The sequence below is a fragment of the Paramormyrops kingsleyae genome, chromosome 14 (genome assembly GCF_048594095.1).
Source record: "Paramormyrops kingsleyae isolate MSU_618 chromosome 14, PKINGS_0.4, whole genome shotgun sequence".
Taxonomy (NCBI): Eukaryota; Metazoa; Chordata; class Actinopteri; order Osteoglossiformes; family Mormyridae; genus Paramormyrops; species Paramormyrops kingsleyae.
Window position 1 is genome coordinate 16,109,542 of NC_132810.1, and position 16,567 is coordinate 16,126,108.

Consider the following 16,567-nt stretch of genomic DNA (forward strand, 5'->3'; position numbering starts at 1 on the left):
TCGTGCTTTTAATCATTTTATTAAAAGACTTGATGCTTTTAAATGGCCTAAATACATTCGCCCTATAGTTCCCAATTAAACATGACAGCTCCAGCATTACAAACAATAAATATAGCAGAGGACAGGCCCTTGGGCTGTGACAGACCCCTGACAATGACCCTTATGTTTAATAACGAAAACAAGCGTACACACATGCATGCACCCTTTCCCCCTCTGCCCCACACACTCGCGCTTTCTCTCTCTCTCTCTCTCTCTCTCTCCCTCCCTCCCCCGCTCTGCACTACATACACGCTGTCACTGACGAACACGCAATCCGCCTGTAATCTCCATTCGGAGCACACCTGTGGGTGTGTATCTGTATTTATATTTACAAACACACACACATGTATAAATAGAGCGACGCCATCAAGGCCTGACGTAAACAACAATAGCTTCCCTACACATGAAGCCACAGGGCAACGCGTTAATCCTCCCGGCAGCAAAGCCGCCACAGCACGTTCTGACACTCTGACTGTTCCCCTCACGCTGTGACAGGACCGGCTGTGCGGAGGAGTAGCTAAGGTCCCGGGTGTACCCTGCCCCCCCCCTTCCCGCAAGGCCGGTTCTGTCCTGACGGCAGCACTCTGCTCCTAATTCACCTTGAAGTACATCTGGAGGGAAGCAAACAAGCTCATTTTCTAACGGTGAGCCTGACACCCAATGGCTTCACACGGTCCGATTCGAATTTTATGAAGTAACTGCAGAGAAACCCACCCCCCCACCCCGGCTCAGGCCGGGCGATCGGGCAGGTGGGAACTTGAAGGTGCTTTTAAAGCAGAGGGCCGTGGTTCCTTTGTTTTGCTCAGACGAAATGTCGTTTGCTTGCAAGCCGGGTGGGTGGGTGGGGGGCGGCGGCGTGAGTTTGGCTGTGAACGAGGAGAACGGGGAAGCTCCCGGTTTGGCAGGCGCCCCGAAACTGCAAGACCTGGCGGACAGCCTCTGAAGTCACCGCAGACGTCTGGATCTGTGACGGGGACCCAACAGGGATTCACTGTGTTGACCAGTGACTCAGCGATGACACCTAATCTAACTGCGGCATCTCCGAGCGATGACTGGCATCGGGCGCTCAAAGTCCTCCGATTGGTTGGGAGTGCGCCGTAGCCATAGGAACCCCGAGACATCCAGGGGGAGAGTGAGTGAAGATAGCTCAGGGCACCAATGGCGCACGTCCCACGTTCTTCCATAGCGCCGGAGTTTTCCGGAAGCTTCGGGCCCCACGCCACGGTTTGACAATGTTGCAACGAAACCCTCCAGTGAAGCCAATGAAAACATGGCCCGCTGTGGAACCACCCCGTCCTGCCCCACCCCACGACATACTCTGGGGTACAAAGGATCAGACTCTTTTATTGGGAAGGATTGTACAGATTCACTTGGTTGAGATGGTGGCGTGACCATACAGGCCTTTTAGCGATGAGCAGGACGACTTGAGACCATTTACACAAAAAAAGCTGAAGACAAACAAAAGATAACCCTTGAGCTCAACACAGTCGCAATAACCATCAGTGATAAACAGACACTTGCACATGCACACAGACACACGCAGAAAGGGCCTCTCCCTAACGCACTGTCTGGACGGTGTTCATCAAACAGATTCTAGCTCACACTGACTGCTGCATCCTACAGCTTCCCATTGGCAAAGGCGCCCTCCTGGAACTGTGGAATAAAGCTCTTGAAGTAGGCTCTATAGAGAGAGAGAAAGGGAGAGGGAGGGAGCGAGTGAGCGAGATAGAGGGTTCAGTATGTACCCTCCTGTCCTGCACACGAAAAACAAAAAATTATAGTAAGACAACGTAAGATCTTGGGAAACAAAGGGGACCAGGGCGTTTTGCAAACAAGGCTTAGGACTGGCTGTTCTGTTCTTACACCATGGGCAGTCTGACCTGACAACATCTGGGCGGGGCCGTGACCCTTCAGGGCATTTTTATGGGCCAATACCCAGAGCAACACATTGTGGGAAAGGTGCAGAATAGATACGTCCGTTCCATGATGGAGTGTGAACAGAAAAGCAGACATATTTCCTGTTATAGCTAAGAGTTGATGCCAAGGACGTCCCCATCACTGTGTAGCCCATGTAGCAGGAAAGCGATCGAGACTCAAAACTCAGCTTGGTTCTGGAATATGGGCTCTGGAAGGACTGGGATTTGAATGAGGAAGGGCAGTCTAGGCTGGTGATCTGTGAGGAGGTAGCTGGATCTCAGGTCTAGATGGGAGCATACTGGGTAGACTTACTTGGATGAAAATAGGGAGCCTTAGTTGATGGACCAATGATCCTTACGGAAGTCAAGAGTCTCAGGTCTGAGTAGCGGCGATGAGGTGGACTTACTTGGCTCTCTTGGCCATCTCATTGCCATCCCAGCGAGGGCTGTAGGGGTACGACTTCTGCACCTGGGAGTAGAGCTGTCCGCTGCTGGTGAAGTGGTACACCGACTGGAAGGTGAGCGTGGGCTGGTCACATGGGAAGTACAGGGGCAAGTCCACTGCAGGGGCGGGGCCAGGAAGGAGGCAGGACACAGAGAGGGGTCAGCGGTCCCAACACAGCCACACCGCGCTGAAAGAACCCTGGATGGCAGCTGCCATGGTAATAGGACCTGGGTGAGGATGACCCTGGTCCTAAGGTCCTGTGCTGGTTTTCATAAACTCTCACAACTTTACAGAATTCATCATTTGGACAGAGGGTTTCCTCAGCTGGTGATTTAGTTAGTAATCGGGGGTTTATTTAACTGTGCTCCCCCAAAACTTGCGGGAGCAAGGCGGGTCTGGCATGCCCGCTGGACTGCGGGAGCAGCAAACAGCAGCCACCTGCGAGCAGCCTGACTTTCAGCAGCAGCACTGTGCCATCAAGAGAAAGAAAAAAAAAACGGGCATTTGGAGGGCAGACAGCTGTGCCAGGCAAGGGCCCGCTTTACTGCCGCGGACTTGGCCGCCTCACCCTCACCGCTCACCATGGCAACGAGTGAGTCCCAGCGTGGGCCTCGTAAACAGCAATCAGCTTGATGGTGGGATCTGGGGCAAAGGCAAACAGCTGGAGGCTCTGGCATGTTTACCCTGCGGGTTATGGAGTGTGCAAACACACACACACACGCGCACGCGCACACACACACACGCGCGCACGCGCACACACACACACGCGCGCACACACACACACACACCTGCACACACACACACACATACCCGCGCACACACAGACACCCACGCACACACACACACACACAAACACACCCGCACACACACACCCGCTGGGGGATGAGGACTGTAAAAGCGTTCGAGGGAAACAGGAGGGGTCGAGACCCTCGCTGGCTGTTTGCACAGCGTGGGAGGGTGTCTGAGGAATGCGCGGGTGGGACTGCATGTGTGCTTGCTTGCGCTTGCAACTCACCGTGCACCAGGAAGCAGAACTCCTTCCACATCAGCAGGAGCGTGAGTTTGGTGAAGCCCTCAGCATCATACTCTACGACGCCCCTGGAAGCACAAGCATACACACACACACACACACACACACACACACACACACGTAACCGGTGAAGAGTGGAGCACGCTTGGGACACGCGACCTCGCTGAAGCACACCATTATTAACGGTCACCTGACGACCCCCATGGATGTACAGCACGCAAAGCCACGCATTGGGCTGAACCAGTCGTTACCAGCCACTTGACACACACACCCACACATGCTGCGGCGGACTCACATGCCAAAGTGGCTAAGGAATGCAGCTATGTATTCCCTCCTCTTGTGGTAGCCCTGGATAACATACTGCACCTGCAGGGGAGGGGGGGCATCAAAGATCAGGCTCCACCCACAACCTCCCAACGACAGGAGAAGGTGGTCTAACCGAGCACAATTGCCATTCCTGCGATGAGAACATGCAAGGAACAGAGAGGTCTAACATAATACAGCTGTTTGAAAGAATACAGGGACTGTCAGTGATCTAGAGGACATGTGACTCTGGGGGCCCCCACCTACTGACGCTACAGGGGGCAGCCAGACTCATTCAAAGCTCCTCCCAGGGGCAGTAATGGGGCCCTCTGAGGTTGGCGCTGATTCTTACACAAGGTCAAACTGCAGCATTAGGGTCGCTTCTGGTCACCTCTTTGGTGAAAGACAAGAATGCAGTCTGTTTTGTTTATGCGGCTGTTCAGGTCATCGGGCGCGCCCCCCACGGGTAACCTGCTCATAACGCCGCCCCCCAAGAGGCAAGGGGGAGAGACTGAGTGAATGACGAACGGGACATGAGAGTCGTGCCGAGAACCGCTGTGGGAAACCTGACAAAAATAAGCAGAAAGGTGGAGAAGGTGGCGGGGTAAGGTGTGAGAGTCAGCCGCACTCTGCGTGTGTCCTGGCCGGAGCGGAGTGCGGCGGGGCGGGGCGGGGGGGCGGCACTCAGAGCACAAGCTCCCCTCGCAAGCCGGCGGGGTCTCTATCCAGCTGGCTCCTGGGGAATGAGGGCCCCCCCAGAGTGGGACACGGGGCCCGCCGACAGGGCCCCCCCAGAGTGGGACACGGGGCCCGCTGACAGCCGCCCGGGGGGCAGGTTTACCTCCGCCAGCCTCCTCGTTATCCCGCCTGATAGATACCAGGCACTGACATAAAGCAACATCAGCCAGGTCTACAAAGAGTCTGACACTTGTGGGGTCACATGACTACTGATCACATGACCCCTGACCCCATATCACGAGGCAAAATAGGGGAAAGATTGCAGATTCTGTCACATTCAAGGCCTCCGAACCACAGGGCGTGTGACTGACTTGCGGTGCTTTACTCTCGCCTTTATTGACGCGAGTTATCGCGAAACGACACCCCCATCGCCTGGGAGAATCAAATCCATTACTCAGTCGCACTTGTGTTTTTCTGCTGTGGGTAGGAGCGTAATCCCGTATAATTCACACAGGGCAACTAAAGGGTAGGAGTGTAAGCCAGTTACCCAGGGCAACACACAGCTTTATGGGCTGACTGACACTGGAGTCAGCCACATGCGTGCCAGATCAACCAATCCGGTGGCTCTGATTGGTCAGGCCGTTGGCACCCCCCACCCCCATGACTAAGAAGCAAACGGCTGCTTTAATATTTATTTTTCTGAAGGCCTGTGGGTGACTTGCTTATGCTGCCTGGAGATAGGCAGTGGGGGGTGTGACATAGTTACACAGAACTTGGTATTTAGTCACCAAGGGTGGGAGCGGCTAACTGGAAAGCAGCACGCTGGCCAGGAAGGGGGGGGGGTGAAGTAGGGGTGACTGGGCTGGACCGGGAATGCTGGCCCCAGTGGGATTCCTGTGTGAATGCTTTATAGTCCCACTGATGACATCAGGACAGGAGATGCTCCATACTGGTGTTGCTGGGGTTGCGGGAGTGCTGGTGAGGAACGCTAGCAGGGAGGGGTCCAGGAGACTTGCCAGCCCCCCCCCCCCCCCAACACACACACACACACACACACAAAAACAGACACAAACACACACACATATTTTGGCGTACCAATCTAAATGGGGACCTTCCTTCATTTCTATAGGAAAACCCCTAATCCCAGTGATGACATACTTAACCCCACCTAAACCAAAAGTAACCAAACTAAACACAAGGCTTTTGCCAATTTTACTTTTTTGCACTCACAGATTATTATTAAATTGAGCTTATCAGAAGGGGGGGCAAAAATGTCCCCAAAAGTAAGGAAGTTTCAGGTTTTACCACACTTTGGGGACATTTTGGTCCCCAAATATGATTGATGCAAACACACACACACATACACAGGCACAATACAGACATACAAACAAACACACACACTCCTCTTGCAGGTTTTACTGTATGTTATTATAAGGATGTGTGAGTAGTCACAGTCACTAAGACCTGCAGAGGCCCTGGGTCCGTCTCTGACTGACAGGGGTCCTTAATCTGAAGGTTCCCAGTTCAGTCCCCGGAGGAGGTGTGAAACACTGAGCAAAGTACCCAGCCAAGTCTAAATCATCGTGCTGAAAAACAATCATTAAGCGCAGTAATTATAACCATTTGCCAATTAGCCAACAAGCCTGGGATCTCAGCTACTATGGTACCTGCTTCCCTCGAAATTAGTCCAGCTATTAGCATTTGATACTACAGTCATCGGCGACTCATAATCTGTGTCACAAAGTCCATGGGGCGGTGTGACGAACACGCCGTCGGGGGTGCTAATTACACCGTCGACCTTACCTTGCTCGTGAGCAGCTGGCACACTTGTGGTACATAGTCGATGAGGCAGCCGCCGCTGGGGAATGCTGGGATATGTAGTGCGGAGGACCCTCCCAGGGCACTGAAGCAGAAGAGGATAATAAATGATAGGTGATGCAATGTGGGAAAAACTCAAGGCTCAGCTTTTGAATTGTGAAAGAAATAAAAACAAAAAAACTGGATGTCTAATGATCCCCCTACACATTTGCTGCTACAACCATGACAATCCAGTCCCTGTACGTCACCAAGGTGAAATAAATTCTTTGTGCTTTTTTTTTTTCCAACAGGCAGCGACAGAGGCAGCTCAAGGTAGGTGGGGGCGAGAACGAATCTGGCATGCAGTGTCTCAAACACGGCCTGGGGGGCAGAGAGAGGCTATTTGCATGGTGTAGGTGAATGTCTTTGGTGGGGAGGGAGGGAGGGAGGGAGGCAGCCCGGGGGCATGCTGGCAAGAGGGTGGGGGCACTAAGGCAGGGCAGGTCACCTTTGCCCCGGGGGGAGGACGCGGCGAACCAAACCATACTGCTGTCACGCAACATGCAGCACACATGCTCATCAGTCGTGCGCGCGCACACACACACACACACACACACACGCACGCACACACACACACACAAACAAACAAACACACACACACACAGGCATGAAAACACCGGGTACGAGGCTGAAGCCGGCTGCTGTGCTCTGCTACATGCCGTGCGAAAGCCTGGCACACCCCGCTCTGCCCCACCCTGCCCCGAGCACAGCAGTTCCCGCCGGACCCGAGCACCAGTGGGACAGGTGGGGGGTGTCCAGGGAACTGACATTAGGCCAGCTGACATCAGGCTACACACCGCGTGGAAACCTCCAGCGACCGCAAGGTGCGGTTCTCAGGGTGGGGAAGACTTTGATCTTGGCACGGTTCACACACCTCGAGGGAGCTGCAGCCTGCGGGGGCATGTGCACGCACACACACACACACACGCACACACACACACACACACAGAAATACAGAGAGAGAGAGAGACAGACAGACAGACATACACAAACATCAAGAGGCCTAAGGCCAGAGATCAGGAAGACTGGCTCACTAAGATGACACATAAACACACAGACATTAGCAGACAGACACAAAGACACACACTCACAGACAGACAGACAGACACACACTCACAGACAGACACACACACACTCACACTCACAGACAGACAGACACACACACACACACACAGACACACACACTCACAGACAGACAGACACACACTCACAGACAGACAGACACACACACTCACAGACAGACAGACACACACTCACAGACACACACACACTCACAGACAGACACACACTCACAGACAGACACAAAGACACACACTCACAGACAGACAGACAGACACACACACAGGCAAACAAGCTGAGGCATACAGTAGAGCAGATTACAGGGCTGAGGTGTGTAATTAGAATACCTTCACCGCTGCGTCAGGGCACTTGGAGTCCGCCTCACTAAACGGACCCATCGAGAATCCTGTTAACCTCAGAACCTTCCACACAGGCCTTTAAGGGACAGAACAGAAGCATTTGGGACCCTGAAAACACTCTGGTCAATCCGTGGCTGACTTTGGTGCCGGAGGTGAGGCTGGGGGCCTCTGACCGGGAGAACATTCTGGAGCCACGGTGGCAGTGGAAAGGCCCGCCTGTGGCACGGGGGAGCCGGCACAGTGAATCACTCTGCATTCACACAGCTTGTACTTCCGCTCTGAGTGCTATACAGCTTGACGAGAGACAGCCAACCACCAATGTGCCTGCCGTCCTTTTCCCTGAGATCCCAGCAATGCATGAAGTTCAAGCCGCTGTAGAGTAAAATTTGAAAAATAAATCCTGAGATATCCCCTCTTCGGGGTTCCAGCATTTCTCTTGGCTCTGTTGCTGCTCTAACTGGTGCCCTCAAAAGGCTCCCTTCACAGGCACGGCTATGAGGGTAATCAAAGACCTCACATAGACAAGGCCTGCGATCTCAGCCAGCGCAAAAGTGAAAGCGTAATGAAGCAGCAGAGCTGACGCAATGAGCGTGATACGACGGACAGACGGCAGGAAATGAAAGCAGACTGGCACCGGGAAAGCAAACAGCGGGTGTGGGGGGGTGCCGAGGCAGGATTCTTCTGAGCTTTCGGACAGATGCTAGTCAAAGGGTGCTTTATGACACCCCCAGAGGATTGGAACCAAGTCTCAGGGTGTGGCGTGTTCCCGTAAGGTTAGGAGACTGTCCGGGCATGACGGCACATGCCGGAGCCCTCCGTGGGAATTTTCTGGAAGCCCGTGATGTTCTCCTGGGCAGGGGGCTGAGCCCAGTGTCCCTCTGCCAGAGATTCCTTCTTGAGACACCCTTTACCTGCCTTCACCCAGCCTGACGAGCTGCACGCCAAGGCCCATCCATGATTTGAGGGAAAAAAATCCAGAACCAGGATCTAAACGGTGAGGCTCGGAAGTGGCTGGAATGTGACCCAGAAGACGGCTAGTTAACAGCAACTTGTGGGTTATTGTGCTTAATGTACTGGGTATGCTTACATGCCATCTCCGTATATAAACAGCGTGAGCTTCGCCAGGGAAGAGAGGCGGCCCGTGTCCCCAAGTCGGCTAATTATTCCAGGTTTTCCTACAGCCCGTGTCCCCAAGCTGGGAAATTATTCCAGGTTTTCCTACAGCCCGTGTCCCCAAGCTGGGAAATTATTCCGGGTTTTTCCTACGACCTGTGGCCCCAAGCCGGCGAATTATTCCAGGTTTTCCTACGGCCCGTGTCCCCAAGCCGGCTAATTATTCCAGGTTTTCCTACGGCCCGTGTCCCGAAGCCGGGAAATTTTTCCGGGTATTCCTACGGCCTGTGCTCCCAAGCCGCTAATTATTTTGGGTTTTCCTATGGACCGTTGTGTGCCAGAGGCTCTGGTGGGAGTGCGGTCTGGCCCACTAACGGCTGCAGGACAGGAGACTGCGACTGGCTGAGATTCCGGAGGACGCTGGCTGGGGACGGCTGTGCCTCCGCATGGTGGCAACGTGTCGCCTAAACGGGCTTCTCTGGGCTGGGGGCCCCCGAAGACACGGCTAATTGTGGCAGGGCCGCCAGGGGTGTTGCTATGGGGCTTTCATGGCCGCTGAACCGGTTCGCAATTCCCGGGAAGGCAAATCTGGTCTTGCCGGGTTTGGACGCGGCCTCTTTCCACTTCACACAGCCCGGTTTGGCACACTCGCCCCGATTCCTGGTCTAGTCACCCACGGTGATGCGTCCGGATCAGACTCTTTTCCAAGGTACCGAACGGGCCGTGGGCGTGACAGAACCCAACAAGGAAAGGATCGGTCCCGACTGGCTGCGATGGCACCTTCAGGAACAGCCTCCTTCTCACTGACAGTCCTGCTTATAATTGTGCAATCCAATCAGAAGTGTGTAGGAAATATCTGAAACATTTCTGAAGCCTCACAGGCGTTCATTGGTCCGTTGGGCTTGTTGTTATGTCATGTGACAAGATGTCATGGCACTGGGCAGAGCCACATCCCCAGGCCGATGTGTACATACACCCGCGGGAAACAGAAACAAACAAACACACAGCAGCATGTAAGCAGCGACCAGGGAACAGCTCTCTCACCACAGTGGGCAAGCTATGTCGCCATGTGACCCTGATCAGGTGATTCTGTGTGGCCAATCACTACAGCTTTACCATTTTTCAAAGGATGTTTTAACATAATGTCACCCAGATATTTTCCTTTAAAAAAAGTAGCAGAAAGTAGATAAACCAGTCACTGGCTAAACTGGAAAACCTCCCTAATCCCTTCCCTGATCCACATGAAATCCAGCCCACGTCATGGTCTTACTCTGAGAGATTTTCGTCCCTCTGAATGCAGCTGCAGTTTCGTCCTGCACCTTTGAAAAAGCAGAATCCCTCTCGATTTCCTCGGATATCTTGCAGGTGTGGTGGCTCAGGCACAGAGAAAGCTGTGCATTGTGGGTAACCCCCTCCCCAACCCTTGGCTGTGCCAGACATCGCACTGGATTATGGTGCACTTACAGTGATTCCATAAATGAGGACCAATCACAAAAAAAAACATATTTCTTCAGCAAACCCAAGAGTCGTCTCCTTCGTAGTGTTCCGATATTGCCCGACCTGCCGGATCCCTGTGGTGCAGCATTCCAGCCATGCTGCTGAGAACTTTCATAGCCTTAAAGGAACCTTCAAGCGAGGGGACACCAGCTGCCCAACAGCACCCACCCCCCACCCCACAGAATAACAAATTCCACATAGATGGGGGTTCAGTATAAAACAATAACCTGAAAATAACTCTGCCCCCCCACACCACCAAACATGAGGTTCTTTTCTGTATTGCATCCTGAATGGAACAGCTGTTAGACCCTTGAGTGAGGTTCTCTTACAGCTACGGCTCTGGTGAAATCTCAACTGCCCCAGCAGGGGGGGGGGGGGGGGGGGGGGCAGCTTTCCTGTGGGTTGTCAGTCAGCAGAGAAGCAACAGAAGTGAATAGGATGGTGTTGGCTGCCCAATTAGGCTTCCTTGTAATTAAGAACTATTCCCGTCGTTATTAACGGTTCTGCCACTGAAATAAAACCTTTCAAATGAGACATGACCTACTGACGATCGGCATTTCTAATGCCGCAAACGCCCAGGATGAGCAAAGCTGCCCACTCACAAGGACCCCAAGGCTACTAAAGCTGAGCGAAAATCATAAAGAAACACTGCACTCCTGCAAAGCCTCCCCGACTCCGCATTCCCCCGGGCTGAGCGCGAGACGCGGTCCAACCCGACCGGTATAGCAGGTTCCGAGGGGCATTTCTTTCATTATGAATCGGGGGGGGGGAGGGGGGGGTAGAGAGACTGGGACCGGTGACAACAAGTGGGCAGGAGCACGACAGAAAGGTCACTGGGGGCCTGGGCAGACAGCAGCTCATTAGAGCATCGGCGAAAAGGTCGAGGGTGCATTTCGGAGTTAAGGGCGCTGGATGCCGACCCGCCTGGGCACCCCCCGGCCCCCGGGCCCCAGCGGGGCGCCCTTGTGGGGCATGCATTCCTTAGAAAAGGGAATAACGATAAATAGTGGAGGGGTGGCAGACTAAAGAAAACTAGAAAATACGGGGCAAATGAAGGACCGCCGTGCCGGGCCACAGAAACCCCCAGGACTCCTCGAGGGCCTGGAGATGGGGGGGGGGTCTCCTCCCCCTCGTCGGTGGCCCATCTCCAGGGGCATCTTCTGTGCGCCACTGCAGCACAGCAACATAAAAGGACCAAGACCCAAACCGCTTTTTATACTCTCATCTCTCTCTGCCTTGGGGCCTAACTGTGCCCACGCACCTTATATAACCCTCTGTCTCTCTCTCTCTCTCCCTCTCCCTCTCCCTCGCTTCGCGGGCGCAGGAGCGGGGAGCCGGGCCGGGAGCCGCCTGCGACGTAGACGGGCACCCAGCGCGGAAACGTGTGGAAATGGGGGAGAGGGATCTGATGGAGAAGAGGGATAAAGAAAAATGAGGGAGGGGGGGCAGCAGAGGGAGGGGTGGGGGGCTCAGGGAGGTGCTCCAGCGAAGGAATCAGAGAGAGATGTAGCTGCGTAGACAAGAGTCAAAAGTCACTAAAAATGAAGAAGAAAAAATGACAGAGCAGCTGTGAGCAGCTGAGAGAGAGAGAGGTGCACACTTGGGGGGGGGGGGGGGCACCTTTCAATGGGGCCGCTAACGTCTCTCAGAAAGGGACAGCAGGCATGAGCCGCGCCAGTTCACTGCTCAACGGCTCCAATTGCGTTTCCACAAAACAGAAAACCGGCCTGTTTTCTTCACCCCTCTGCGGTGCTTTCCCTATCGATCGCGTGCCTCTCCTGTGTGTGTGTGTGTGTGTGTGTTTGTGTGTGTGTGTAAGTGCGTGCGTTTGTGTGCACGTGTGAGCCAGTTCAACGAGCGACGAGTACAGAAATGAAGACAGAGCACAAATAAAGACACACACACACACACACACACACACACACACACAGTCACGTTTGTTTTCATATCTTTGTATCATATTCCCATTCATTTCGGTGGGCATACTCCTAATCCCAGCAATGACACCCTTAACCCCCACCCAGCCCTAACCTTAACCATAAGCAACCAAACTAAATACAAGATTTTTTGTTTTTTGATTGCAGTCATATATTTTTATAAAAATGGGTTTCCCCTTATGTCCTTACAAGGTAACAAGTTACAGGTTTTCGTCACATTGTGGGAAAATCTGGTCCCCACAATATTATTTCCTGCAAGGTGTGGAATGGAAGAGAGTCGCAAACATGCAGCAGAGCCGATTTCAGACCAGGCTTCCCCCTCAGAGGGCTGAGGTGCTGTCAGCCCCCCCCTCCTCTGTAAGCCTTGCCCGCAGCTGTGTACTGCCCCCCTTTCCTCACCCACACCGCCGTGGGACCTCGAACGACACCAGGGCACCAAGGTCAGGACTGGTCACCATGCTCGGTCATGGGAGTAACGTTCAGCTCAACCTGCTCCACTCCAGCTGTCCTAGCCCCCCCAGCTCCGTCAGCCCCCCGTGCCTCAAACTGTGACATGCAGAATCTGAAGGGGCTGTCATGGGCCAGCGGCTATGCCTCCGCCCCAAAGTCGGGCCATGGAAGAAAAACAATAAACCAAAACAAAGAGCAGAAGGCACACGTGGGTAGACCTGCCTCCACCCCGCCCCCCATCCCCGGACTATCTCCCTCCCCAGGGAGAAAGCGTCAAACGCCGCCTCGGATGCAGCGACGTCAGTCCTATTCAGCGTTGCCCTGCTGCAGCTAACAGCTCAAACAGAAACCCTCAATGCATAAGAGTCAGCTGGTAAGTGGCAGGGGAAGATAAGCCGAGGAGCCCAGTGACGCAAGCGGGGGGACGCTTTACCCCCAGAACAGGGTCAAAATCCACCACAGCATCTCCAACTCACGATGAGCCCAGATTTAATTAAGCCGGCATTTAAGTTCTAAAGCCGCTACATTAACACAGGAAACGTGGTATTTGGGGGGGGGAAAGCAGGTCGCAGGAGACACATGTGTAGCGGTCAGCAACGATTCGGAGAAAGCGGCACTTAACCGCTGTCATATGACAGCCAAAAGCTAAAGGATCCTTCTTCCTACTGGGGTGTGTTGGTCATGTCGTGGTGGTATTTTTAGTTGTGCTTGCGGTGGGGGGTGGGGGAGTGGGTCTCGTAACCTGTCTCTGAAAATCTGACCACATCTGTGCACAGCAGGAGGACCAGGTATAGAGAGGAGTTTCAGCCTCCTAACCTGGCGTGGGGGCCTCGGAAATAAAAATCACCCCGGATCGTTCCGGATCAGGACGGCGGAGACGAGTAAGGGAGTTAGGGATGGTGGCCACACCTTGCTGGCACGACTACCTGTTGGCACAGGTGCCTTTGTGTAACACGCGACACACCTACCGGCGAGGAATCAAGGATTCCCTAAACAAGTGCTTCGGAGAGAACTACGGACACCGTGAACGAATCCCATCGTCAAGATGGAAGGACAAGCCGCTCTCGTGACCCCCATGGCTCCATCGCTGCTCACCATCAGCGCTGCATAGCTAACTAAAAATACCCTCATCAGGCCAATGTACATTGTTAGATTACCAACTGGAAATTGACTGGTGTCCCTTCTGCTGGTGATTAAGTGCCGAGGAACAGCTTCTCATCTATTTTTACCCAAAAAACCTATTCTTTTGTGGCAAGATTTAGCACTTCAGAGTGGCAGACCTTACCCAGACATGCTCTGTGTCATAAACAAAGCTAGTTCTCGGCTTCCTCAGTATTTTAGAGAAGTAGACAGCAGAGAGAGGAAGTCCGCTCTTTCCAAGCCCCTCACAGCTGCCAGGGTGTGCTTGTCCGCTCCAGTCTTTATTTTTAAATGTATTTTTGTAAACCACTCACATCTGGCGCATGCTATAAACAGGTCCCACTGCAATGATTTAGAAAACTGGATTTTTGCAGACTCATTCCGGCAGAGGGAAGAGTCAGTTCCAATCAGGAAAGAGAGGTAGGGTGGAGGGAGCAGTGGTGTGGACCATCAGGGTCGGAGGCCCAGAACGACGGCCCCACTTACTGCTCGATGCTTGGGGACAGGTAGAGCTTTGGGAACACCTGGGTGGCTTCAGCGTCTTCGAAGCTGACGGACAGAAGGGCGACGTCTTCTCCTGGGTCCAAGGCTGTGTCCTGCCGGGGAGAGAGATGAGATGGAGGTGGTCACTAACCACAGAGAGCGACGAACCATGGCCATGATACCTTCCCATGGAAACCGGACCGGCCTGACATACAGTGCATACACCACAGTGAGAACAGGGACCGGGTTAGGATTACTCTCTTGGAGGTGGCCTCCAAAGGTGCCTCAGATGACCCACTTAACGCCCGCACATGTGTAATGCCGACAGCTCACCTTTCGGCTGCTCTGAACGGCCGCCCACTGTGAAGATGTTCCACGAGAACATCACTGGTTCACTCGGATGACTAGCAGAGTACCAGATGTTACAGAGGGCCACTTACTGGCCGAGCTCATCCCGACGAGCCATCAGCCGCTCAACTGGAATGTGCCGTTTCCGTCTCATTCACAGGCACAGAATCCCAGAAGACAAAACGCTCTTCGCCAAGCTGGCCAAAAGTTAGCTCAACCCCAAGATCTGGCCAAACAGCTACAAGTGACACAGCACAACTGAAACGAAATTCCTCATAAATGTACAAAAGCAGACTGGAAAAAAGCACCTAATTAGGCTAAATAATACAGGCAATGGATGGTCACTGTGGCCTACAAATGTGGTGACCTATCACACGTGAACGAAACCAGCAACGACGGAAAGCTTGCACTCCCTGTGGGGTGGGGGGGTCAGCTGGGGGTTCAGCTCGACTGAATCAGTCCACATAAATGTGGTTCCGTCCGCGGTTCTCATGTTCTCAGAGACGTGCGCTTCTCCGTATTTCTGTTTGGACTCGTCGCAGCCCCGGACGCTCCGGTCACCCCTGTCACCCCTGGTTTCGTTTCCCTGGAGCAGCGTTGGGCTAATCTAATGGGTGCCCTGCTCAGGCCAGACGGGAAGCCCTTCCGGCCCAATGACGCGTATGGAACCTTCTGTCCTTCACAAGGCTTCACTTGGAAGTGCCTTTTTAACTGTCCCCATACGGCTGCTGCCATAGGTCCTTCCCCCCAAGGTCACGGAAATAGCAAGATCAGTCTCAATTCAAATAAAAGTAGACTATTAACAAAAAATAAGCACAGTAAGCTATACAGGTCATGTCTCATCCATCTGGTTGATCATTGTGCTGAGTATGTAAGTCCTCTCATTTCAAAACTCTAAGTATTTAATACAGGAATGAAAACCAGAGCCAGCATGACAGCAAAAACAAATATATTCCAGTGTGAGTTTAGGATACAGTGCATGTCTGCGCTGGGAAATCCAGGCCACTAAGACAGACTAAAAAGACAGACTAAAGCCCCACGCTGCCTCCAGTGTGTCCTGTGAAGGTCAAACCCCACAGGCTCCCATTAGAGCGGGATACGGAAGCTGTCCTTTCCAACATGCTTCCAGAAATCTGAGTCATGCCACAGCCTCTCAAATCCCACGGCTGGGTGAACGGGAAGGACTGAGATCCTAAAAGACTGCTGCAGCCCTCTGATAATTATGAGCCGGACTTGGCTGTAAATGGTAGCGTACGCTACAGGATGTTGGACAGGCAAACGACATGGACGGCTAATCGATTGTTCCCTAATGAATTACTGAGAGGTGCAGAGTACAGGTGTAGAGGGCAATCCCTTACGGTAAGTATGACACACTGAGGATAAGTGTAAGAGTAACCCTCAGTGACGCATACAGCACACGGTAACCTTGCACTCGGTAATAAGAACCTATGACGAGTAACTTAACAAGAGCTCTGCAGAATAACTGCCACTTTCCTCAGTGTGTTAGCAAGTTCAGGGCCCAAGGAGACGGCCTCACTGTTCCCGGATCAGTTGGCCATCCAAAGTAATGTGCAACTCAGAAAGCAGTGTCAGCTGGCTCCAGAAGCAGCTGGGGATTAGTTGGGTCTTGCTCAAGAGCCCAGCAGTGAAGTCACTCTGCCGACCCTGGGATTTGATCCTGTGACATTAAGAGGGACCTTCTGATCACTAGTGTAATGCCCCGACTCACTGAGGCACATAATGCCTTGAAAGTTTTAACTAAAAGCAACCTTGATGATTCTCAGCCTAGATGGCTCTCCTTGAGGAACTCAAAACCGCACGCTTTTAAAGCAAAGAAGCGGCATGAATATGTCCCTCCAGACACTCAGAAACTACCCAATGTAAAGCAAATGTAGCATCTCCATGATCCTAGT

At 53.2% G+C, this 16,567-nt stretch overlaps 1 protein-coding gene across 1 annotated transcript in view; it reads right to left on the reverse strand.

Annotated features, from left to right (window-relative positions):
- The window catches only part of babam2 (BRISC and BRCA1 A complex member 2), a 51,124-nt gene continuing 34,557 nt past the window's right edge, over positions 1 to 16,567 (reverse strand). Inside the window, exons 7-12 of the mRNA XM_023793070.2 lie at positions 14,310 to 14,419; positions 6,215 to 6,314; positions 3,726 to 3,796; positions 3,416 to 3,498; positions 2,363 to 2,516; positions 1 to 1,720 (exon numbers count right to left, since the gene is read on the reverse strand). Of these exons, the coding sequence (XP_023648838.1) occupies positions 1,657 to 1,720; positions 2,363 to 2,516; positions 3,416 to 3,498; positions 3,726 to 3,796; positions 6,215 to 6,314; positions 14,310 to 14,419 (582 nt within the window). The 3' untranslated portion in view covers positions 1 to 1,656. The remainder of the gene's footprint in view (positions 1,721 to 2,362; positions 2,517 to 3,415; positions 3,499 to 3,725; positions 3,797 to 6,214; positions 6,315 to 14,309; positions 14,420 to 16,567) is intronic.